The sequence below is a fragment of the Corvus kubaryi genome, unplaced genomic scaffold (assembly GCF_017639235.1).
Source record: "Corvus kubaryi isolate FWS band 111438036 unplaced genomic scaffold, C.kubaryi_AGA036_p1.0 138, whole genome shotgun sequence".
Taxonomy (NCBI): domain Eukaryota; kingdom Metazoa; phylum Chordata; class Aves; order Passeriformes; family Corvidae; genus Corvus; species Corvus kubaryi.
The window spans coordinates 4,333,687-4,358,901 of NW_024580672.1; the positions used below are offsets into that span (position 1 = coordinate 4,333,687).

Consider the following 25,215-nt stretch of genomic DNA (forward strand, 5'->3'; position numbering starts at 1 on the left):
ATTTTCATTCCATGTTTGCCCTAGCCCAGGGCTAGAGTACTTGTCTTGTACACATTCCAGGGGATATTTTATTCTTGTTCAAAAGCTTACTGTCAGTGGGTTGTTTTATTTATTATGTTTGGTAACACAGTCATTTCTGTTGGCCTCAAGCATTTGTTGAACACAAGGGGGTAAACCAAGCTTAGAAACAGCCAGCTTGAGACTCCTTAGGAACTTAGATTTCTGACAGCATCAAACACTTTGCTTACTACAAATTAGATACTTTTCAGAACACTTTGGGTTGCAGCTATTTACAAACATCAGCATTGTAGCTTTTCTTCTTCTCCAAACTAGTTATTAAAAAAAAAGAGCCTCTAGGTAGTATAGGAGTGTGCTCAGCAGTGTACAAAACAATGGAGCTTAATGGCAAGAAGAAAGGAGAGCGCAATGGTGTATGGGCAGCAGAGCTGAAGGTGAGAGGCTGATACTTTGTCCCCAGAATTCCCTTGGCTGTGCTGTTGAATTCATGCTAAGGCATCTGTAACAAGTCTCTTGCTGCTCTAATAATTTAAGTCTGTGCACTGCAGCTGGGAGCCGAGAGGGGAGCCTGAGCTGGTTGCATGGGTACAGCACAGCAGCATGTCACACACCAAGCACACAGCACTAACCACAGCACTGTCTCAGTGCAGGAAACAGGAACCTCCTTCAGAACCTACAGCTTTCCTTCTCACCAGGCCAAAGAAGAACCTGGCTCTGTCCACACAACAAACCACACTCTTTGGTTTCCCAGAAAAACAGGAATAGGCACTGGGTGCAGTGAGTACCTGGAGTGTTTCAAGGAAATCAGATGCAGCCCAAAAAAACTCTGTCTCACAGCAGTGGGAGGAAAGGGGGGAGCAGTAAAATCCTCCCAGCCTGGGGAGAAAGGATGTCTTTTGTTGGATGACACAAATTTGGGAGCAATTAATAATTAAATACAAGAGCAATGTGGTGGGAAAAGGGGCCAGTTAGACACCCTATCTTTAAATTGTGGCTGGTGCCAATCAGCAAACTCCAGTGACTGCTATACCAAAAAGTGAATTCACTTTAGTTGATACTTGGCCTGAAGTGTGTGTTGCAGAGGCACAGGAGGGCTGGCACCTGCAGAGCAATGGAGCAGCTGGACTGATCTCCCCTGACAGCTCACCTCTCACTCAGTTTCTCATTGCATTTGTAGCACCACTGGCTCTGTGATCTCCTTGGGGCCACTGATCCTATGGACAGCTGAAGCCCACTGAATTAGGCCGGTTTAACCGGTGGAGCAGCACATTTTCTTCTGAGAGTGCTCATGTCAGCAGAAGTCTGGATGGGGGAGCCATACAGGGACTGGTGCTCTCTTAGCAAGCAGAGACCCCGCTTGTTGTAGGGAACTTGTACTCTTCAAACCTAGCCTAGGAGTAACTTCCCACACGTTTCCCAGGACAACACTCCAGTGGGCTCAACTGTGCCTAGGGCATCCCAGAACACTTCACGCCTGGCTTGCACGTTGGGAGTTCACTCCAGTTGGGTGACACTGCGAATCTGCCCATGGGAGTTTGCACCCAGGACAGTCCTGACACTTCGTTCTTACCCTTCTTACCCATAGTCTGCATCGCCAGTGACAACCAAGGCAGTTTTGCATTGTAAACACATAACATGCAATTTAAATAGAGAATAAGAAAAAACCTGAAAAGAAAAAAAAAAACCCCAAACAACCAACAAACCCACTCTACTCTCCTACTCTCTCTCGTCCCCGCCCTAAACATTCCAGCCTTCCCTGCCACTAGAGAGGGGAGTTGTTTATTGATATTATGCAAGTGCTGAAATATTTTTCTTTTTCTTCTCTCCTGTCCTTTTTTTCCTCTCTCCCCCTCTCTGCTCCAGGGGTTGCAAAGGTAGTTCAAACCCCTCCAGTCATCTGGGCTTATCAGCCACAGGAGATACATTCCTCTGGGCTGCTCCCTTTATAAGTCACTGCTGGCCGGGCGCCCGCCCGCCGCTCCGCAGCCTCCGCGCCGGCAGCGCTGCCCGCTCCGCGCTGCCCCCGCCATGCCCTAGCCCGGGCCCGGGCCCGCTCGCCGGGGGACGCGCAGCAGCTCGGGGAGGGTCGGCAGCGATGGCACCCCCGTCCCCGTGCCCCGCCCGCCCCTGAGGGCGGCTGCTGCCGCCGGGATGTTCGGCTGGCATCGGAGCTTCACCCTGGGAGCGCCCTGGAAGAGAGGTGAGTCCGCCGCCCCCCCCGGGGCCAGCCGGCGGCTGCCAACACCTCCCCAAACCCGCACCCCCGCCACCCCCTTCCTTCCCCTCCGCGGCCGCGCAGACGATACTTAGGACAAGCCCATCCCGGCCCGCCCTGCTCCCGGGCCCCGCCGGACGGGCACCGCGCCGCTGCCGCCCCGGCCCCATGCTGCGCTCGCTGCTCTCCGGCTGCCTCTGTCCCCTCGCAGGTAAGGCTGCCAGAAGCGCGTCCCCTCTCGCTTCAGCCTCCGGCCCGTCAGCCCCGGGGCCGGCGGGGACAAAGACCGTGCTTTAGGAACCGGTTTGATTTCCTCTTAAAATGGACTTATTTCGCCTTGGTAAGCGTGGCAAAGCTTGGGAGAGAGAAGCAGGGGAGACGGGAGCACTGTGGCTCCGACCGATCCGTGCTGCCCAGGGACCGGCACCCACCGGAGCGGCTGCTCCCGGCATCGCGCGGGTCCGGCACCACCGTGAGGCGGGTCGGGGCTGCCCTCCGCCCGTCACGGCGCGGGCGATGGACATCGCCTTGCTTCCTAGGCTACTGCATCCCCATCCTGCAGGGATTGTCTCGGGTTCGAAGTGTTTTACTTGCTCCCTCCTGTGCAGATGAGGTGACTCTGGCTGTGGTCCTGCAGTTGATCACCTGTAACTTTTTAAGCCTGTTGTGCAAACAGATTTTGTGGTCTCAGTATCCCTTTTTCAGGCATAATGGGGTCACTGTTTTATTCCTTAGCCAGAGCTGCAGGATCAGCTGCAGGATCACAAGCCCCATGTAGCAGAATTCTCTTAGCATCCCTGTTTACCGCTTAGCTTGGTTTGTGGCAGTTGTAAACAAGATCGGCAGGTTCTGTCTCATTGGCATCACTGCACTGGGCTGGTTTGCTTGGCATGGAGCTGGCTACAGAGAGGGTTTGTCAGAGTGTAAATGTAGTGTGCAGGTGCAACAGCAGGACGGTAAAAATGTTGCAAAACACTGTATTTCGATTATACCTGCTGGGGTCCTGATTTTGCATCCCTATGCCAAACTTCTGTCTCCTTGGATTGCTTGCAGCAATTGTTCCCATCAGAGCTGCCACATTCTTGAGCATCCACTCAGGTACTCTCTGCTTGGATTGTGCTTCCCAGCTATCCTGGTCTGGGGCAGCTACTTAGAGCTCAGTGTGAGCTGGAGTCTCTCTGAGGTGCCCTAGCAGGTAACTGCTGGGCACTGTTGCCAGCAAGGCTGCTGAAGCAGGTTTCTCTGCCTGGGTTCAGTCTGGAAGCTGCTACCCAACAACACAAAGGGCTCTAGAGCAATGCTGCTGTGAGAACATGCCAGTATCTCCATAAGATGTGAAGGGTGGTTGAGGAGTCTTTTACAGTATGGTGGAAACTGGTCCTTTTTGCCCTGGATGTAATTTGACCATGAACATGTTTCCTCCATGATATATAGTGCAAACCTGATGACAGGGTTAGGAGGCAAAAAGAAGCTTGCTCTTCCACATGGAAGTGTCTCTCACCACCCAGACACAGCAGAATTTTAATGGGGTAGGTGAAAGCTTTGGTGGGGGAACACTTATACAGAGCACCAAGGGATCAAAAAGATGTTCAGCTAGAATTTCTCCAAATAAGAAACAGCACTCTCTAATCACCTCAGCTAAAAAAGGCACCAAATATTATATGCGTCCTGATTTGGACCCCATCTCTATTCAGAAAGAGCATTCTTGGCTCTTTCTTGAAATCTTTGTGGCAGGGACTTAAAAGTTGCACCTCCAACAGCAACTTAAGATAGAGAATATAAACTAGAAAAAAAAAGGTTTGTTCAAGTGGCAGCTCAGTAACAGGGATTTAGGCTGGATGTTGCCTTCCTCCTCCCTGAGGGGGCTGTTAAAGCAGAAGTATCAGGGTGGCAAGGACCTCCTGTACCTGCAGGTTCAGTTTACTGCAGTTACAGAATCACTCTGCATCACCACCATCTCCTCATCATTTCACCAAGGGCCCTGTGTGGCCCCAGCAAGTGCAACAACCCCAAAAACCATCACCATTCTCACTGCAACTATAAAAGATTTCAGACACACAAGGGTATGGTTACACCTGTCCAGTGCTACCTTGTTGGAGCAGAAGCAGCTCTCCAGGGTTTTGCCAAGGGACAGCAATGACTGCTCAAGGAGAATGTATTAACACTGACCTTTCTAACACAATTCTCGAGTTCCTTTGGCTTCAGTTGAAGCACTGGTGTCTAAACGGCCTTGGTCTTTGGGGCTATTGAACAGTTGTTTATCCAAGCTTAATTATAGGCAATAAAACCTGAATTACTACATACCTGTCATCCCTGGGGGGCATGTCCCATCCTTCCAAAGGGCCTCCTGTCTCCTAGTTAATTTCTGGCTGAATAATTCTCTCTAATGTAAGGCAGCCTGCAGATCAGATGTACAAGGAAAAGATCAAAATCAGACAGTTTTTGCCAATGTGTGATATATTTGTTTCTACTGTTTTAATTTTCTGCTCAAACACATCAGTGAGCTCTGTGCTAAATAATCTTTTGCTGTTATACAGGGCTGCTCATGAAAGCACTGTTGCCTTTATGTAAGATTTTGAACCTTTCTCCTGGAGGAACACATGGGAATTTCAAAGGAGAAGGATTTGCAGGTCTTTAGTGACAGCTGTCATCTCCCTGACAAAAAATCTCACAAATAAGCCCACAGGTGATTGTAGGAGCTGAACCTCTTCCCTCCCCCAGCCACCATGACTAGTTACTTTGCAGAGCTGGGCACTGATCCTTGTTAACCGAAATTATCCTTGGCCTGGTTTTCCCACTGGATCATAGATACAAAGAAATAAGTTGCAGGGTAAATGCAGAGATGAGTGGGAGCAGCGCTTTCGCTGGTGCTATGCACAGGGTCAGGTGTTGGTCTAAAAACTGGTGACTGGCAGCCTACACAAGTAACTGATAAACCAGGTGGTCTGAGGGGGACCTGCTGTGCCCCGGGACTTTCTGCCAGAGGTCACTAATCTATCAGACCTGTCGTTTGGTTTCGAAAGCTTCACAGGTCACTTGGAATGAATAGGAGCAAGCTGTAAAAGTGTCAAGTGGCCTCTCTACTTGGAAATCCATTTCCTCTTTACTTCACCCAACTATATCAATCAGTAAACAATCAATCTCCCTCTCATTCCTCCTCAAATGCTTGAAAAGAGCTATAATTATCTCCTCTTTTTAAAAACGTGACTACTAAAGCAATTAATGTCTCCTCAGTCAGAGTCCTTGAACCCTGTTATCTTTCTCTCGGCATCTACTTTATATGGACTTATCATTACCAGCTGCAGCTGTGGGACCTGTAACATTTCTGGTCACATTATATTACCAAACTAGGATCCTAAGGAACTTCACATGCTTAACTATCATTGAGACTAGAGACCACCTTGGAGCCAAAAGATCTAAGTACTTTGCTTTTTGTTCAAGGACTATCTGAAATCTCAGCTTTGTCATAACTATTCCTTTGCATTCAACATTTTGAGCAAATCAATTTGTATGTGTACATTCGTGAAATCCACATGCATTTCACTTCTCCAGTTGAATAAATTGAAGTTTCGAGAATCGGGTCTCATCATACAAATATTGTTACAGCATGGGAGCATGTGAATTTTTCAGTCACAGCTCCAGTAAAAAAAACCCAAAACAACAAGCAAACCAAGCAAAACAAAACAACAACCCCTCCCACCTTTCCTATGGCAGTGATTTTCAAATCTTCACAAGTTTCTGCTGTTGTAGATAATTGTAACTGGTGCATTGAAGATACCAGACCCTGCGATAAGCTTTCCATATAAGTTTTTCAGCTCATGATTGTCCTAATTATTTAGGAGAAGCCTTGCGCAGATTGGGCAGCCCAAGATCCAGCAGCACACTCAGCTTGCATTGCTTGAAAAGCATTGGGAAGGCAGACAGTTTGCAGACTTTTGGTGACCAGCAGCACCTCTGCCATTGCCAGGACTGGGATCAACAAAGCGCCAGGTAGTCGGGAGATCCCCACCCCGTGGAAATCCATGGCAAAGCCGTGTGGAGATAGGTTTTTCTCACTGAGGGTTACTCATTTTTTGGGGTGGGGACTTTTTTTGGGTTTTGGGTTGGTTTGGGTTTTTTGAAAGCGTAAGAGTAATTCAATCCTTGTGAGCACTGAGGTCCTGTCCATGCAGCGCCTGCCTGAGTCCACAGGGCTATGCAAGGGACAGCTCTTTCCCAGCCAGGGAGGTGACACGGCTCCCGCAGGCTCTCCGTGGGGGCTGCTGAGGAGGTGCCAGCACAGCCCCAGCGCCCAGCCCCACCTCTCAGCACACAAGGGGGAAAAGTCATCAGCAAAAAATGCCTATTGTTTCAGAAAGGAAGTGACCCCTTCTCTCTTAAATGCTGGGAAATTGAGACCTCATCATTGGTGAGAAAAAACCCCACCTCTTTGAAATGAAAGGGAAATACCACCTGAGCCGTACTGCCAGCAGTGCTAGAGAATGTGGCACAGTGACAGAACTAAGGCAGTTTTTTTGTCAGGGAAGGAAGGAAAATGAGGGAATGCAAGGACTGAATGGGAGAGGCAGCCTTTCATTTCTAGGTCATGTGTTTGACTCCAGTGCACTACTCACTACTACCTAATAATTCTTCAAAAGGCAAAAATGATCTCTTAGTCTGTTACTTGGAGGCCACAGCCACATCACAGAACCAGTCCTGCATGGTAGGGTTTAATCCTTGGCACAGCTGGAGCCAAGGGGAGTTACTAGGCAGGCTGTGTCCTCTACAGGATGCTGAAAAACCTTTTCTGGCACTTTGCATGTGCACCTCGCTCCTGCACTCAGGGCTAAGTAGATTGGTAGGAGTGATGTGTTTGACTTTGGTCTTCCTTTGCAGGGCAGCTGTGCAAAGTCCCTGCTACTCCAGCAACCCAAGTCATTGGTGATGCCCTTTATTTTTGGCGGCACAGTAAATTTGGAAAGTACTGGCCTTATGAACTGCAGTGTGCAGGATGTTCCATGTGCAGGATGTGGCAGAGAGTAGTGGGGAGAGGAATAGATTCTCTAAGTAACTCTGAGCTGTTCACCCTGCACAAGCCTGCCAGCACCACCCACTGTGGATGGGTTTGCTGTGCACATGGACCTTGCAGCAGTTCTGGGGACAAGCAGAAGACTGCCATGGCTCTAACTCTCCTGTCCTTTGTAAGATAGTGGCAGATGGAGACAGGCAAAGCTTTGGCTCCAGTTGTGCCATGTTTAACAGAGATTCTCCCAATGCCAAGTAGCCTACAAATCAGGATGAACATTTTGAGGAGACAGGTGGGCAGAGACTGGAAGGGAGGAGAACAAGAAAGGGCAGTGCTGGTATGGCATGTCTCTCTACCGCCAGTAGCAACACTCATTCCACTGCCAGCCTGACCTCTTCCTGTCCACCAGCGCTTCCATTAGTTGCATACATGAGAAGACCATGTGCTAGGATACTTAAGTCAGTGCATCAGAGGCCAAGGACCCTCTCGGGGATGTAGCAGAGCTTAACAGGTCTTGTGCTGAAGGAATTGCCAGTGAAACACACCTTTGAGCCACAGGCATAGATGCAGAAAAGAAAAAAAAATCAAACATGGGTTTCTGTACTTTGGAGCACAGGGATTTGGATATAGACTTTGGCTTGGTTTACTAGAAAGGTGGGAGCTTTTGCTGGAATTGGGCTTGAGTAGGACTGGAAATGCATAGGAGTTTTGCCTGGGCAGTTGTTTGAGTTCATCTCATGCATCCAACTTACTTGGGATAAAGAAATTGCTTGAAAGTAATTTTATGTTTAGGTATCTGCTCTCCTTCTCCTGTTCAGAGATCTCTGTACTAATATGCCAGGCTGAGTCCTGGCAGCTGCTAGTTATTGTGCAACTGGAAAAATGCAGTTGGACTGAAAAGTCCCAAGAAAGGGAAGCCTTGGGACAGGAGCTGATGGGAGGGTATTTACCTTTGAAAGATTTAAGTTTCTCTATTAGGCTATGCTAACTGCAACATAGAAATATCCTAGGAAACAATTCAGAAATGATGCAAAGTTCTAGAGACTTAGGTGGGACACATCCATTCCGTTCACTCCCTACTAGTTACCTTCAGGTATTAGCTAGTTCACTGTCACCACCTCCTTGTGAGCTAGGAACCAGTCTGATTCTCCAGCTTTACAGGAACAGGAAACCCATCTTCCCAAGGCTACACATGATCACTTACCATCACTTACAGGCATGGATTTCAATCCAGGGAACTCTGTTCATCTCTAGGGTGATTACAGAGCCATATAACTCTTTGAGAGAGCTATTAGGCAAGTAGCACAAGCTAACCTGAGACAATGTTTGGCTTGGGCACACATGTTGAAGATGTTTCAGGAACCTGTACTGATTCTGAAGCACACACACGAAACTCCACTCCTTCCCTGGCTGCCACACCAGCGTACCAGCCAGCTTCCTAAAAGCTACAGCATTTGCTACCTTACCCCCACCCCGGAGGGGTGTAGAAAATCAGTCCAGGGGAAAAGAAACAAAAAACAACAACAAAAATCTTGGCTGAATTCCCAGGAACAGCAGTGTGAAATCTGGCTGGCCTCCAGCGCAAGTAAATACATCTTACCATTGTTAATGCCACCGTTCAGGTCTCTGAAGTTCTTCACACCTCCTTTCAGAAGTGTCTGTGCGGGAGTGTTTGTAACCATACCCCTGCAGCACGCTCCCTCCAGTACCAGGCAGGAGCTATCTTACTTCCTTGCTTTACTCAGGGCCCCTGGTATTGCTGAACAAAGCACTTAGAGGCCAAGCCCTCAACCAAAATTAGCTGACACAGTTCTGTTAAGGGCCCTGGAAATAAGTTAATTTATAGCAGCTGAGGGTCTGGGTCACTTTTTTTTGTAATTGCGCAGATGAGCTTTAATTGCGCCATTCTGATGTTTGTTAGCCGTATGCTTGAAAGAGCTGAGTGGTTTTGTATGCCTCTTTTGAGATCTGTAGCAGGAACAATCTGCTTGTTGGAAGCCCCACGGTTTAGATTCTGTAATCTAGCTAACAGGAAGAAGAGAGACTGTTCTGTCAGTGAGGTGCAGCAAGAATAACTTGAGTTTCAGGTCACTGCCTTAATCACTGGAGGTCTTTCTGCTGTAGCACAGATGACTTCACTGACCACAGGAAAGTATTATTGAATGAATGAGGACGAGATACCTAAGTGTGTTGCAAAATCCTGTTGTCCTTTGCCACTATTCTGATCTTGTGGTAGGGGGATGATAACATTTTGCATCATCACGGGGTGTTGGAAGAATAAATCAGAAATGCTCAAACACTGTGGTTAGCAGGACCTGATAGTGCTGACAGCAATGGTTTGCAGCCTAGAACAGATAAACAATTTTTGTGAAACATGTTGCTAGTGATCACAGTAAGGGGAGAGCAAAGAACTGTTGTTGGCATCAAGGCAGCCATCCCACAGAGGGTCAAAGATTTCATCTTATTTCCTACTTTTTCTACTCCAGCCAAACCTTCTTGTTCACATTGCAGCTTTTGTAGTCATAAAAGATACGCATTAAAGCATCTGACATCTCCTTCTGTAAGTAGCAAGACCTCATTTTAATATGCTGCTTCCTGATTTTAGACAAAGAAATATTTGTGTAGGCCAGGGTGAAACCAGTTAAGCAAGAAAAAAAAGGGGCAGATTGAAAGAAGTGAGAGAATCTCCAGTCAAAGGAAAGCATGGCATGATTAATAAGTGAAAGCAATCAGTCTGTGGCAAGGAACTATCATTGCATATAGTAATTCCTGGTAAGAGTGACAGCTGTATGGTTTGTTCTTAAAAATAATTGCAGGAATGCAACTGCTCTCCTCCTGACTCTCAGTGGGTTTTTTGGCCAGCTGGGGTAGTGATGCCATCAGAAGAGCCTGTAAGCCTTGTACTTTTCATGAAGATGCAAAGTTTTGTCTCTCGATGCCAAGAGGTGTTTGCAGCTGAGCAGGTAGATCCTCTTGACTCCAAATCAAAGTGACTCAGTTCCACCTCCTCCTTCCAAGACCTGGCACACAGCTTCCTCTTACAGCTGGTGTTTTGCTGTGTGTGAAGCTGCAGACCAGCCACCCTGTTCCCTGTCCTCAGTTCAGGGTTCCTCATGCTTATCCCGAAAGTGGAAGAATAACAACACAGCCCAGCACAGGCAGCTCCTGAAGAGCTTTCCAGGGCAATGTCTTTTTCTTGCTCCCCACCACAGGAACATCCTGGTGTTGTATTGCTGAGGTCTGGCACTGACTGTCCCAAACATGGCTCTTTGCACTGGGAAGATGCCTGTGAATCCCACTAAGGGAGGCACTGCAATTCTGTATATGATAAACAAATCTTATATAAGGGGTATTAGCGCTATGTGCCACAAAAAGCCCATCAGATTATTTATCATTCACTGCCCTTTATGAAAATCCAGTATAAAATATTAAATCAGTGGGTGTCTGTGAACAGCAAAGAGCATGTTTCAGTGGTATCCCAGGAAATTCTCAAGATCAAATGAAGGGAATTCAAATAAAGTAGAAAATGATCCATGTAAGAGTTAGCTTGGCCTTAATGAGTAAAAGTCTCCCTTGTCTGAGTGCATTGCAGAAAGCAAGCTGGAGGAGATAAAGCTGGAAAATGGGTTATTTCTGAAATTCAGAGCTTCTTGGGTTGCTGTGAAGGAGAACTGCACAGCAGGGCTCTCCATGATCCACCACTGGTGGGGTGGATCCCAGGCTTTCCTGCCTACCTAGGGACAGTTACATCTCTGGGAGCGAGTTTGCGAAGGTGCTGATGGTTTGATTCAGGCAAAAAGAAATAGAAGAGGGGAATTAAGTAGAAAGTAAGACATCCAGAAAAGTGCATGCATTGTAGCCCTCTGAGGTGCTCTGGGTCAGGCACTAAATAAGGGAGGAAATACCAGAGAAACTGAAGTTTTGTTCTGCATCAATTCCCTGTTCCAAATCCACAAACATACGTATTTGGAACTGAGATTTGTAGTTTGCTAAAGGGTAGATGCAGAACTTTCACACTGGCTCTCGTACCATCATGATCCAGAAGTTTGCACTATGAAATATTATAGTCAGAAAAACAGTAAGAAAAACCTGGGGGCAGATCTTTGCCTCCTGAAGATCAGCCTTTGATCCAGAGACTGTTCTATCACATTACTGTGTAAAATAATTGTGATTTGAAAACAAGTCCTCTTTGTCCATGTGCAAAAAGCTCTTGAACAAGACTGCCCCCATCTCTTTTGTCTTTATGAATAAGGTAAGAGTTCACTTAAAAATATTATTTCATAACTAAAACCATAAGAAAAAGATCTACAGTGCCTTATTTGCTTTTCTTATCAGAACTTGATTTTTGTCACCTGTATGTGAGCAGAGAATACTGGAGAAAATACAAAAGAGTTTGCAAATTGCTTGTTGCCACTGAAAATTCACTTAAGCCCATTGAAAGACTGATTTTATTTTGCTCTTTTTTCTGCTGGTTCAGAATACATTTAATCAGAGAAAATATTTGAGCCTTAAATTAATGTCTATCGGGCTGAAAGAACATGTACATCTCTCCATCTATATGCAGGTAATTACTAAAACGTCATCTGGCTACGTTTGTTGTTTTCTACCTATCTACCAAATCAGAACTGTGCTTTTATGGGCCCCCCTGAAGGACTCTGAGGCTATGAAACACACGGCTTTTGTTGCAGCAAAGCCGACAAGAAAGCTTCATATAGCTCAAGGAAAACAAATTAGGGCTGTCCCCCTCTACCGCCTTGGTACAGGCAGTTTTACATTCCACATCCCTCAGGGGATGCATTAGACACTGCGTTTTGTAGCCTCCTGTGACCTTCTACTTGTTTTCTTTTAAGCAGGTAAGAAGAGCCCACCTGCTGAGGACAAAGTTGTGTTAACACACATGAAGATACTGAGCAATGAAGGAATTCAAAACCCAGGGTTAATCCCAGATGCTCCAGCTGACACAGCCTGCACAGAAGAGTCCCATCTTCCCAGTACCAGTCTCCCACCAGACTGCCTGGGAAGTCCAGATGCAGCAGCTGCACCAGCAGATCCAGATTATGTGGATGGCCTGGCAAGCACTGACTATGTAGCCACCCTGCCTGACCTCAGTGCCTTCGAGTCCAAGTGCCGGCTTCACAGATTCTCCAAATTTGAATCTGAGGACTCGGGGGTTGAGTTGCCAAGTGGTGCTAATTCCCCATCAACGCCGACGGGCTCAGAGAAGAGCTTTGTCCTTCCCAGCAGAGACTCGTTTTGTGACTCAGGCGTGCTTAGCACTTCTTCTTCTCCTGAAATTGACCATCAGTTAATGAGAACATGTAAAGAACGTGCCAGAAAAGTCAGCCTCCAAGATCCAGAGAGCAAAAAGCAAGCTGATTACTACAGTCAGGAGGCAGATGCTGTACAGGATCCTACAGCTTCCCTTGAAGACTTCATCGTCCCTCAGGAAGAAAGTCCTGATGAACATTTTGACCAGGGAGACAAGCAGTGTCCAGAAAAGGAACCTACCCCAGAGATGGACCTTTTCAGGGAAAGCACTCTTTCCACCCCAGGTCCCATAGAAGAGCCAAAGACAATTGCTGACAACTTCCCAGAGAATTTTGGCAGCATGCAAGACCTTCAGATCCATGAACACCAGCTGAAGAAGTACCCTACAAGTGACAGTCTGGATGAATACATGGATGAATGCTGTAGACTGAGTGAGGTGAGAAACACCTAGACTGAATCTTAAATCTAGGCCTGTCCAAACACCCCAGTTAGTGTTCAAGTCCTGTTTGTCACAAACTAAACACATCTGAGTGAGTTTAGAGTATCTCCCCTGAAACTGTTTTAAGCAGTAAAAAATGGTAATTGATTTTCAAGATTTCTTTTCATACCAGTAAAATTCTGAAGTAATTTGTAAATATCAGGTCTGGGTGAGGATAACAAAATTACTCATGGAGATCTGGTGTTCCAAAAAGCCCTAGATTAGAGCATGGACTTGATTCTGGTCTCAAAATGAAGATTATGAAGTTAGTCATCATCCTCTGATACGCAGGGTAGGGGTCAGAACATAGGTTTATTTTCAAGACCAGGTTATTCCTGTCTCTGGGAACAGCTGGCCTGCTTTTCGGGCCCTGAAATTTGTAAAGAACTTGTCTAAGGGATAATTCATTTCTCTCCAGGACTGTTGTGTCCTGTTAACTGTCTCAAATAATGCATAAGCAGGAAGCTAATTCACATATTCAGATTTTTGTTGGGCTGGAGTTAGAGTTGCCATTTTAACTTGGCAACATAGCTGTGAAGGCCCAAACTGCAAAGACCTAATTTCAGCAGGAGGTCCCACTCCATACTCCATCTCTTCCCCCTTGCTGGGTACCCTGTGCCACTGTCAAGAGAATAAAAAGCCCTTCTGTGCACCTTCTCCCATAGCGGGTGCTGGTAAGCACTCCCCCCAGTTTTTACCTGAAGCCTCATGCTGCTGAAGTGCAGACAGATCACTGCCTTGCCTGCACACTGCAGTGGATTCCAGGAACCAGCAAAGCAAAGATCTCAGTGGGGAGCTGATTCTTGACAGAGACAGACCAAAGAACCCCATGAGCAAAGGGAAAGGAGAAGGGCAGACTAGGTGAAGAGGGTCACACAAACACACAAAAGCATCAAATGGTGCCTAGTGGGGGTTTCTTTTTGGGGCGTTCATTGTGGTAATAGTGATGAATTGGAATTGGAGATGGGTGGGAGGAAGGCAAGTAAAAAGTGATGTGTGCTGTGCATATAATTTAACCATGACCTTGCTGCCCTGAACAATCGGGCGCTGGACTTCCTCTGCAGCATGCCAAACCCTCTTGAGCAGTGAGGAAGGTCAGAGATGTCCCCTCTCTGTTAACATTCCATATCAAAGCAATACAAGCAACACATGATCCATCTGAGCAGTGTTTTCTTCCCCAGAGCTGTCTCACACATGGCAGAAGACATATGTCTATTTTGCACAGATCCCAAACAGACCTGGCCATGTGGCAGAGAGTTCAAGAAAGGATCAGAGCAGCAGAATCTGATAATAAGGAGACTTCATAAAAAGGTACCTAAATTCTCTGTTGCACTCTGGAGAGTTTGCAGCCAGATTTGGTCTTGTCTGACAGCTCTGTATGCCCATGAAATTCCTTTAAATCCTTGGTGAAATGGAGCCTCAGTTTCCCAAAGCAGAGCATTTAAATAAACAAGAGAATAAATTAGAAAGAAGCTGAAGAGGAAATGAAGCTCTTGGTGGCTTATCTCCCCTCCTTTTTAATATCCTCACTGGCTGAGTGCTAAAGCTCTGTGCCCTAGAGCACTTTTCTGTCTTTGTTTTTTGAGCTGTATAAATACAGCTGTGACCTAGATGCTGGGGAAGTTTGCCCCTCTTCACAGCACACTTCCAGGCTGCTGTATCTCAAGAGCAGCACTCCTCAAACTGCTGGGATGCCAGGTAGCAGCAAAGTTGACTGGGACAAGAAATGCTCATGGGCTGCTGCACAGCCCTGCAGCTGCTGCTGCTCTGTGTGCCTCAGAGCACCAGGACAGCCTCTGGTAGTTGCAGAGCCTTCTGCCCTCACCAAATCTGCACCAGGCTGACCTGTCCTCACTGTCATGCAACAGAGACCTGTTCAGAAGTGATGTACAGATCATCCTCTGGTCATCATACAGCTGACAGATGCATCTTGGTTCATCCCATCTGAGGCTCTGCTCCAGGCTTTCTCTGTGGTTTTCACATTTGCCTGTAACCTGTCCAAGACACAACGTGGTACTTAAAAACCAATCTCTGCTATGGCCTGTTGTCTTCTGAGGGACTCAGATACCCCTGGAAATGAATCAGTGTGTTGTCTGAAAGAAAGCAGGCCAGCACAGCATATTCCCACCCTGCTTGGCAAGAACATGGCAAACCAAATTGCTCCATCAAATCAATTCCTGCTGCATTAATGTTGATAGAAATGCAAGAGTGCTTACACTGGCTTATAATTAATGCTAGGTGGAAGCATTATTTAATTATAGGTGACACCTTTTTCCTCAGTTTTGTTGATGGTTTTGGGAGCTTTCAAGTAACAGAAGAGCAGTTGAGTTTCCCCAGCCCAGCTGGCTGTGGCGATGCCAACTGTGCTTATTGGCTCACCACAGCCAAACAGGGACTCAGTCTCTGGATGAAGCTGTCCCTTGATGCCCTCCTGACCATCCCTTGCTGTTGAGGCCACTTCCAAGAGAACAGGAAGGAAAATGCTGAAAAAGAGAGACTGGAAATGACTGAATGTTTTGACCATTTGGATTCAGTTGGTGAATGGCTTTGGCTGAAAATATACATCAAATCATTTCAGTCCAGCACTTTTAGACAAAGCTTTCTGATCTTTTGTTTTGAACTGTTGTTATTTTGAAATTTGCCTACATTTTGAAAGATGAAAGAAAATGGAAGCTGTCAAACAACAAGAGAAAGAACTTTGAAGCCTAAATAAAAGCATTTCCTTTTAAGCTTGAAGATACATAGCTTTTGATGCTTTTGCCTTAACAAACACTTCCTCACACTCCATAAAGTTTACATTTAAAGTCAGCCCAGCCCATATGGCTAGAAGAAGAAAGAGGGTGAGAGCACTGTCATCATTAAATGAAAAAATAAATCATTATTCATGCAGTGCTATTTATCCTGGGCCAAAGCAGTCAAAATGTTTGTCTACAGAGTGGTACTGTTCAGGGCAAGGATAGGGCTACCTGTGATGGTCAGCTCCATAGCCTGTGCCAGAGGAAACCAGAAGCTATCAGCAAGCACAGCCCCTCCTGGACAGCAGGGTGGAGCCGTCAGAAATACACAGCACGCTCCCTCTCTTTCCTGTTATTCACAAGCCTTTTGGTGCTGTCAGCTGCCAGTGACAAATGCTTCCCGCTCAGCCTGTGGCATCACCAATTGGTTGCTCTGAGCCCGTGATGGGAGGTTTGTAATTATGTTCCCTGTCCAGTGGCGCAGTGACCGTGCTGCCTGTACTGGCCATGCTCACATGGCAAGAGCATGCAGTGAGGGATGTATGGCAGGATGGAGCATAGTATAACCCAAAATTATATAACCCAAAACTATCCACAAGAAAAGCGAAGAGCATTGTGTGAAGCACAGAAACCTAAGGCAATGCAAGATACATCAGTGAGCATTTGTCTGAACGAAGAAAAGCTGCCCCTGCAAACTGCCCGTCATCTTCAGCTCCTGCTGCCAGGTCTAGTACAGGACAGTTCTCCATTGAGCCCGACTGTAGAAAAGCACATCACTTGCATCCAAGCAACAGATAATGGCTGAAATGAGGCAGGACAAAGTGATAACTAGATGATCAGACATGCAGATTTTGATTATACATCGGTTGGACTAGAGGCTTGAAAGCAACTCTCATTCTTGCAGCTCCCACTGAACTTCAAATCTTCGTACTGCTCAGATGCTGCAGTGAGCACAATGTTCCCCAGAGACAAGAGCTCAGGCTCCCGCCTTTGTGAGCTGGGTAGCCTCAGAGGAAAAATGTGATTTACACCAATCAAAATATTGACTAGAGAGCTCTTGATAAGCCAAAGTTCCCAGTGCAGATGCTGATCCTGTATTTTTAAGCTTCCTAAGAAATCTGTGGGCCAGCACAACTGTCATGGTTTATTGCCAGGGACACAAATACTGAAAACCTGTCCCCAAAACTTAGTCAAGTGAGCACTGACAAGGACAGAGATCCCCCTTTAGTTACACAGTCAATGTAGTGCACCTTAACGCCTCACGGTCAGACAAACGTAATGTGAGTAACTGAGCATAGCATAGCTGGGAGCCTTTAACTCTGTTTCTTCCAGATGAGGGTCTGGCTCATTCTCATGTACCTAAAAGCAAAATCTGGCACCTATTATATATTACATTCTTACTTTCCTAGAGAAGCTTTAACCATTTGATTCATAAATTGTCTGTATGATCCTTCACATCTTCACCTTACAGAAAAGTAGGCAAGATGTTTTTCCTTCTTCATAGGCTTTATCAACTCAAAAATGGGCACGCAGCTTTTGTTCCAAAACTATTTGACAATTCCCATGTGGAGAATAGGACAAATTTCAGTCATGAAGCTTCAGCTGGGAGGACAGAGAATGGGAGAAAATGTAAAATGTTTGCAGTTTTCCTGTGGTTGCTCACTCATCACTACTTGCATAAAACTGTCTCACAGGTGCTGAGAGGAAAATATTTAGACCAGAACAAGACAGACCAGAGTCTATGCTGCACTTGGCAACACCAAATGATAGCCAGGGTTCTTCAGGTATTTCCAGTCTATAAAAAACCAAAGTCCTTGAAGGGTTCCTAGAATGACCCTCTCTGTGCAATTGTTTTGGGGGCAACCAGCTAAATTACAGCTAAATACAAATGTTCTGTATAGAACACCTGCCATCTCTGCGCAATCCTGATGCTAACAGGCCCTGTGGAGGGTGAGCAGGGTGAAGCACACCCCTAAAAATTTTTACCATTGCATTCTGTCCACAGAGGAGGCTGGCCCAGCAGGAATGTGCCAGCACCGGAGGCTTTGCCTGACTTGTTCTTTCTGAGATCACTTCAGTAAAATGCAGATTAATTTGCTATTAAATAGCCCAAACTGCCCTAAGCAGCCTCTGAAGGCTGGCTGTGAAACAGGGATCTTCAGCATATTGAGTCCAACCTTCAGTCTGGTTTAGGTCCTTCTACAGGGGTAGATCCACCTTGCCCCAAGACCTGGAGCAACTACTCTACACATTTTCCCTCTCATTTTCTGGGCACCTGTATTTACTCTCAGGACTTAGAGGTTCTCTCTAACTTTTGCTAAAAGCCAGATTTTCTCCATGCTTGTCCCAAACACACACCTTTGCTTTCCAGTGCCTTCAGCCCTAGACACAGAGCACAGAAAATCAAGGCCTCTCCTTCTCTTCTCTTCCCCCTGCCCTTTTTGCCCTACAAACCCAGCAGCCATGGACATGAAGCAGGACCGTACAACATTAAGCACAGAACAAATATGGAACAAAAAGAGGGTCTCTAACTGAAAGAGGTCACAGTCTCTTCTTTGTTCTTTTTCTCCAATCTAAGTTAGACCCAAATGTTTTACTTCATCCTATTCTCCAAGACCACCTCTGTCCCTTGTAGCCTCCCCTTGTGTTTCCATAGCTATAAATGGCTTGGATTTGGCTCAGTGTCTCCTTAGGGCAGTACAGACAAGCCACCAGTCATGCAGTAGCATACTGGCAGGAAGGGGAGTTGCTAGATGTGCAAAAAGAGGATACAGTGTGGCAGAAAGCCTGTATTTTCTGACTATCCATTGGAACAGTGTACAAAAAATGACTGTTCATTTTGGGACAGCTCAAAATGGCCAAATTTTCAGAAGGCAATACCCATGTACTTTCTGAAAATTATGCTTCTGAAGCTGGGCACGCTCAAATCCCTGGTTGCTTTCAGATGTGTTGGTTATAGTGCTTTTGATTCAAGCTTTTCCCACCAGATACCACATAGGTTTTGTTCTCCCTTTGGGTCCTGGGGCTGTGCCCCTTACCACTGCACAGCCCTAGTAAGTACTCAGTTTTATGGCTGAGTAACTTTTGTCTTGCCACCACTTCTTGCAGGCTCTCCTTGAGAGGAAAATAAAAGTCATGAAATGAATGACTGGTTGACTTGGAGTCAACAACCTCTGTCCCAACTTCAGACACAAAAGCATCTGGATTTAATAATACCTGTTTATAAATAACGTTGTATCATCATTTGTTTAAAAAGAAGTAAATCCTAATGTTGATTATTTTTGAACACACCATGAGCTTTCTGACATAATGAAAAGACAGGAAGAGTCCCAGGGCTGGCATTTCCCCAAAAATGTAGATTGTTGTGGGAAAGGAGACAGAGTAAGCTTCCTGCTTTTGTAGAGGGAACTTATTTTTTGAAGTAAGATAAACTTAGAGCACTGCTTTTGTAAAGATCGAGGCTTATTTTACTCACTGATATCACACGCACATCAGCAGGCAGCGCCAAGGTGGAAGTGAGCCCCTGCATGTGTTTGTTAGCAGCACGTTCGACACAGTCTGATCACGGCACAGGGGAGGACACTCGCTGTGCATGGGGAAGTCCTGGCACCAGAGACGGTGAGGTGCAGAGCAGGAGGCTGGGAAGCATCGTAGCTTTTCTTCTGCCATAGGATTACTCTGTGTCTCCAGCACTGCCCTTGGCTGAGCAGCAGTGAGACGCTGGCAGGTCCTGGGTGAAGAGAAATAGGTGGTAGAGATTATCCTTCCACAGCCAGACAACAAAGTTGATCCTGCAGACTTTCTTCAGGCATCTCTTCAAGACTGAGAAAGCAGCAGCAGGGGTGTAAGCTGGGATCTACTAAAGACTAGAGGAAAGATGTTCTTTCACTTTGGCAGCTTGATTCAAGTACGTTTCTCTCATAGACACACCAGTGATGAGGGTCTGAGTACAGCACACAAAGTGTACCCCCAAGTTGGTCACAACTCAGCACATTAATGCTACCTGCAGATATGTGCCTTTGGGTAGGAGCCGAGCTCAGCTTCCATACACAGAAGTGTACTCTGCACAAAGGACTGTGGGCTTAGTGAGCCATAATAACCCCAGCCATCTATAGCATACAGTAGAACCATATTTGTTTGTAAGGCTTCTGCGGCCAGGAAAGGACAAAAATTAGCCTGGGAGGTGGAACTAGAAACAGGCTGTCATGAGGTTTTCCTCTGCATCAACCTGTGATCAGTCAGAAGAATCCCTGTGACAGTGGAAATCGCTGAGTAATCGAGAAAAGAGCTTCAGCAAGTGATGCTGTAGCTCAAATCTGTGGTAAGACCAAAGCCCCTTGCAAGAGGAGGCCTGACTTTATCACAGCACATGACTGTAAGGAGCGTGCAGGGCTCTCAGCTCCTAGTAAGAATTGCTCTGTTGTTACTCCATGGTCCAAGATGCATTGTCATTGCAGGTGAACCAAGGTAACAGCAAAGCCCTGGGATCTGGTCTGGGATACCTGGAACACATCTGCCAACTGATTGAGAAGATTGGGCAGCTTCAGGAGCACAACCTACGTCTCCAAAAACAAGTGTGCAGCTTACAGAAAGAGCAGAAGATGAGTCAGATAAAAGAGGTAAGCAGACACCCATAGTATCTTCCATTGAGTAATAGAGTAATGTATCTTGAGTAATAAATTCAAGGCCCAAACAGAAATTTCTGTGTGAGGGAAGATGCCCATTTACCACATCCAACACCCACCTGGTATGGGTACTCCGGTCTTCAGGGAGGCCTCACCCACGACAATGGGTTTAGTTTCCTGAGGCTGGGCTTGAGTTTCTGTTCTTCCATTTGGTTTCCCGGATGTGCTTGCTTCTGTTGAGTTAAAAAGCATCCCTCTCACCTCATGCAATGGCCTGCTCTAAGTCAGTAACTTTTTCTTCTCTACAGCTGTAAACTTCCCAAGAACACATCTCTCCTCAGTGCTGTCAAAACAAAATCCACAGAGCTCCTTAGCAATTGTATTTAGAATTATAAGATCTTTCATTTCCTTCTGGTTTCAAACTTTCAAAATCCCAGAATTCCTCACAAAACAGACACAAGGGGAAAGAGAAGCAGTGATACCATGACGCGGCTCCATGCTTTTTTTCCCTTCCTGTGCTCCTGAGCTGCCAGATGAAGAATCTCTGACATGAAACATTTCAGTGTTCCCATTTGTCATTTTTATCAGCCAGAGCTAGCTGGAAAATTTGACTGAAATTTGCAAATAATTTCAGGGTCTTCCTAGCATTTCTTTCAGCATTTTTTAGCCCCTGCATATTTTGTTAAGCTCTACCCCACCTCTTCTTCAGCAATCACACCAGATTTCCATCTTTTTTCCTCCCCTGCTTTTTGTTTATTTTATCACTCCCCAAAGGAACAGAAAGGGTTTGTCACACTCAGCTATTTCTTCCCAGACGTGCTGTGGCGACTCCTTTATTCTCCCGATAGCGTCACTGTTCCCCTGGTGCTGCTCTCCCACCTGCTGGGACTGGATCTGCAGTAGGTGACCGACTCCTCCTTAGAGCCAAACCCAAGTTGTGAGTCACGTTGCAGAGCAGAGTAGCTTGTCATTTCCATGTGCCCATCTCTCACGCTCAGAGGAATGCAGCCTCCTACATAGAGCCTGGGAATTGTTAACACATTTCCTGAAGCTTTACAACTGTGAGTCATTGCTTGAAGTAACTCTTCCAAGCTGCAAACTCATCTGGTGTACATGCCCCCTCCCCAGCTCCCACTGAAATGAAAGGCACTGTGCTTTCATTTAAATATTTGAAACTTTGATCTTTTTGGTACTTCTGAAGATCTCTCAGCAGTGTCTTCTCAGATGCATTTGTCTCATACTGTTCAGTGGGGAATTGGATCCTCAGATGTAACATTCAGCACTTGCAGTGTAGTCTACAAAACTGGGCGCTCTCAGGTATCCTGTGGTGCCTGCATCTCCAATATGTGAGCCATACAGGAAATGGCTCATCACCATTTTTTTCTTCTGAACAGCCCCTCTGAACAGAAGAGGAATGCTGCTACCCCATTTGCCATGAAATGTGAAGATTGCCATCCACAATTTGGAGGGTGTCCAAAGGCTCCTTTACAAACCATCACCATAGACTACGAGCATGGAAAGGTTTCCATGTCCCAGACATGGCTAGGGAAGACACAGCCCCCAAAACAGAGATGGCTTAGCATGGTATAAAGAGCTGGCTATGAGGGTTGTAGATAACCAGTGCTCCTGATGCTGTTCTTGAGAGGTGCATAGACATCACCACTGAAATGATAGCTTTCATCCTGGGACACAAAGGGAGCACTGCTGCTCCACATCCTTTGCTTTACAGGGAAATCTATAATAGCATGTGTCAAAACCAGCATGTTTCATCAGATTTGCAAAGCATCTGCCAAAGGTATAGGTAATGCAAAGTTCCACACTGCTGTGACAACGTATTTCAGATGAGAAGTGACATTGAAACTCTCAATTGCTTGGGGGTCTCCAGAGGTGCTAAACCAGTGTTGGCCTGTCCTGGTTCCAATACCAATGAACAGTCTGGTTCCCTTTCTGCTTCAGCTGGATAAAGCTCTCCTTCCTTCCTGCCCTACTAAACTCTTCTGCAATATGGTTGTGCAAGGTAGAAAATCTCCCCTTCCTCACCCCACCAGCAACAGCAGAAGTACACTGGCTGACGTACCACATACAGTCAATCTGGCTGGTAACACACAAGAAAACGATGGCATCCCATCAATAAAAATACAAGATATTGTTGTCTGTGCATGCTCCAAAACAAATAACATCTTAAAATATGAGTCATTGTTATAGCTGATCTGTTTGTTTACACTAATGCCTTAGCTGAGCAGCTCTCTGTTTAGAAATTTGTACTCAATTCCTTCTGGGAAACAAACTGAAAAGATGCTGAGTATTGAGTGATATAAGTTAAATGTTAATGAAGCCATGAGAGCTCTGTATTACTAACTACAGGCTGTTCAGCCTTTTAGAGAATTAAATAATTTGTCCAGGTTCTGCTGGGCCCCAGGACAAGGACGGACATCCCCGGGCTGGAATGTTTACAATTTCTCTGTACCATCGCACCACCCATTACCTTGGGCTGTTGCAGCCTGAGAGCCTGTATACTTTCTTTTTGTCTGGTGTAGGAGTACCTTCTGCAACATTGCTCCTGTGGAGCTGCCAGTATCTTCCTTAACCCATATCAAGACATGAAAACAAGTTTTGCTGGGAGGAGCAGACCTCACAGCCTCTTGGTTCAGACTGGAAACTCTTCTGATCTTTCCACCATCCCAGAAATAGGAGCAAACACCGAGAAGCTGAGCAACTGCAATGGTGAGTTCAAATACCTCTAACCTGCCCTCCCGTTTGCCACCACTTGGTCAAACAAGCTGACCAGCCACTTTCTTTTCCCCAGGAAAGACAGTTGGGGACAGAGCAAGGTTTTAATAGAACTAAACCCTAGCTGAAATCCAAGAGAAGCAATTTAAAATGCTCTGTCTCTACCTAGGATTGTAACACTGGCTGCTTCATGTGTGTGAGTTGGGGTTTTTGCTTTGCAGCTGTGTCTGTAAAGATTAGGACAAATGCATTATATAATAGCTCTTTTGGAAACTTAGCATGCCTGAATGGGACCATCAGTGGAGACCCCCTCCCCCACGCAACGTAGGATTTGATCTAAGATGGAAAGCCTTATGCCTGTTGTTAGTCTTCTACCCTCTCAAGCAGGCACAGAACACATTCCTGGAGGATGACTTATTCCATAGACCAAGTGGAAATAAGCCCCAGCTGTAAAGCTTGGATCCAGAAACCAACTTTTCCAGAAGGCTGAGAAACACTGGGCTCAGCCTACCGATGATAAAGCCAGATGAAAGGTCTGGATGCAATGTTAGATGTGAACTGGCTCACTAAATGAGACTGATTAGTTTGTTTCAAACCTTGGACTTAAGCCTGTTTCTAATACCTGGTGAAACACAGAACAACTTCCTAGCAGGATTGAGTCAGAGCCTTTGGGATCACATGGGGTCTTAACCCATCTTTAGGTCCTTAGGGTTCTCATCCCATCTGAAGTCGTAACTTGCTGACAGCACTGCCCAGAGACCATCCTAGCAGGACACTGCTAAGAAATAAGTCCTTGCATTTCATTGCAGGAAGTGAGAGATACCCGGAATCAGGAAAGAGCCAGCCAATGGTAGGGCTCAGGAAGTCATCAAACAATAGGAACAACAAGGAGAATGAGTTCAGAGAAGTTGGGAGTATGGCTGAGGGACAGGCTTTTCTGTCAAAGGACCCTGCAGTAAAAAAGGTGAGTGATAAGCTTGGAGCCAGACTCTGAGTGGAACCCGTGGGAGAAGCAGAGAGAAGTTCTGCTCAGGCAGATCAGAGCGAGGTGCCAGGAGAGCAAGCCAACCCTGTCTGCAGCTGAGCGGAGCTGGGCCAGCGAGGGTCAGGGGGGTCTGTGTCTCTCTGCTCCCAACCTTAAATGAAGAAGGACTATGCCTTTATGCCAAGAAAGGCACAAATGGATCACTGGTGCAGGGGAGAGGAGCACTGCAGTCAGCAGCATGGGGTTTAGTCCTCACCAACTCCAAATAACTCATTGTGTGGAATCTGTCATAAGTATCTCCACTACTGATGCTAGTGAGATGAAACCAAGCATTCACTCCCACTTACAAAAATTTTAGTGGATCAATCCTTAGCTGGCCACACTTAATTACCAGACTGGCAGCATATCAATGTAATTAGCTCCAGTCCTCAAAGTGTGTTCCAGGGAATATGTTTCAGCAAATCTGTATCACTGGAGGCCAAGGGAGCAAGGATGAATGCTTTCCTCTCCCTTTCTTTCCCACTGTTTGTGTCTGCCTCAGCACTTTCATGTTCCGGTGGGGATCAGAAGTGCTGAAATACCAGAGCAGAGACTAATCAGAGTATTCCCAGCCCAACAGGAAAGAGGAAGGAGTAGGTCTCTCACGGGAAAGACTCACTTCTCTTTGAAATTCTGAAAGAATTTAAATTCTCATGAAATTTCCACCCCAAAGTTGCAAATAGGTCAGAAACACTTCAGTGAACTTCAGAACCCAAATTAAGGCTGAGTCCTGAAAGGTGCTCCATGCTCTGCCTTGTGTCCGGCCAGCTTCCAGATTATTTTAAGCTTTAAGATGGGAAGTTCTGATGACTTCACAGGACCGTAGAACCAAGATCCATGCTCTTTAAACTGAATCCTCATCCTCTTTTGTTAAATCACACCTTAGTATTGTTACTTACTATTGGATTTTGTACCCTGAACATGAAATGCTCCATTTATTCCTACAGTGCCGGTACTGTATGGGAATTCTGTCCATTACACTCATCCCCAGGCTACTAGGTATGATACACACGAACTGGCAGTTTAAATACAAAAGAGAGGCAAGAGGTGGAAGGAGAAAGAAGGGATTATCACATGTGTGAGGGACTGAGTCTAAAGAGATAAAGGACTCGACCAA

The 25,215-nt window shown here is 46.1% G+C and overlaps 1 protein-coding gene across 5 annotated transcripts in view; it reads left to right on the forward strand.

Moving 5' to 3' along the window:
• The first annotated feature begins 2,007 nt into the window (after positions 1–2,007).
• The window catches only part of LOC121659958, a 31,554-nt gene continuing 8,346 nt past the window's right edge, over positions 2,008–25,215 (forward strand). Inside the window, exons 1-5 of one of the 5 annotated variants that reach the window (XM_042018748.1) lie at positions 2,015–2,218; positions 12,089–12,942; positions 20,177–20,338; positions 22,882–23,068; positions 23,884–24,038. In XM_042018748.1, the coding sequence (XP_041874682.1) occupies positions 2,170–2,218; positions 12,089–12,942; positions 20,177–20,338; positions 22,882–23,068; positions 23,884–24,038 (1,407 nt within the window). In that variant the 5' untranslated portion in view covers positions 2,015–2,169. Of the gene's footprint in view, positions 2,219–2,336; positions 2,445–12,088; positions 12,943–20,176; positions 20,339–22,881; positions 23,069–23,883; positions 24,039–25,215 lie in introns of those variants that run through there. The other 4 variants (XM_042018749.1, XM_042018750.1, XM_042018751.1 and 1 more) reach the window with 4 other exon arrangements.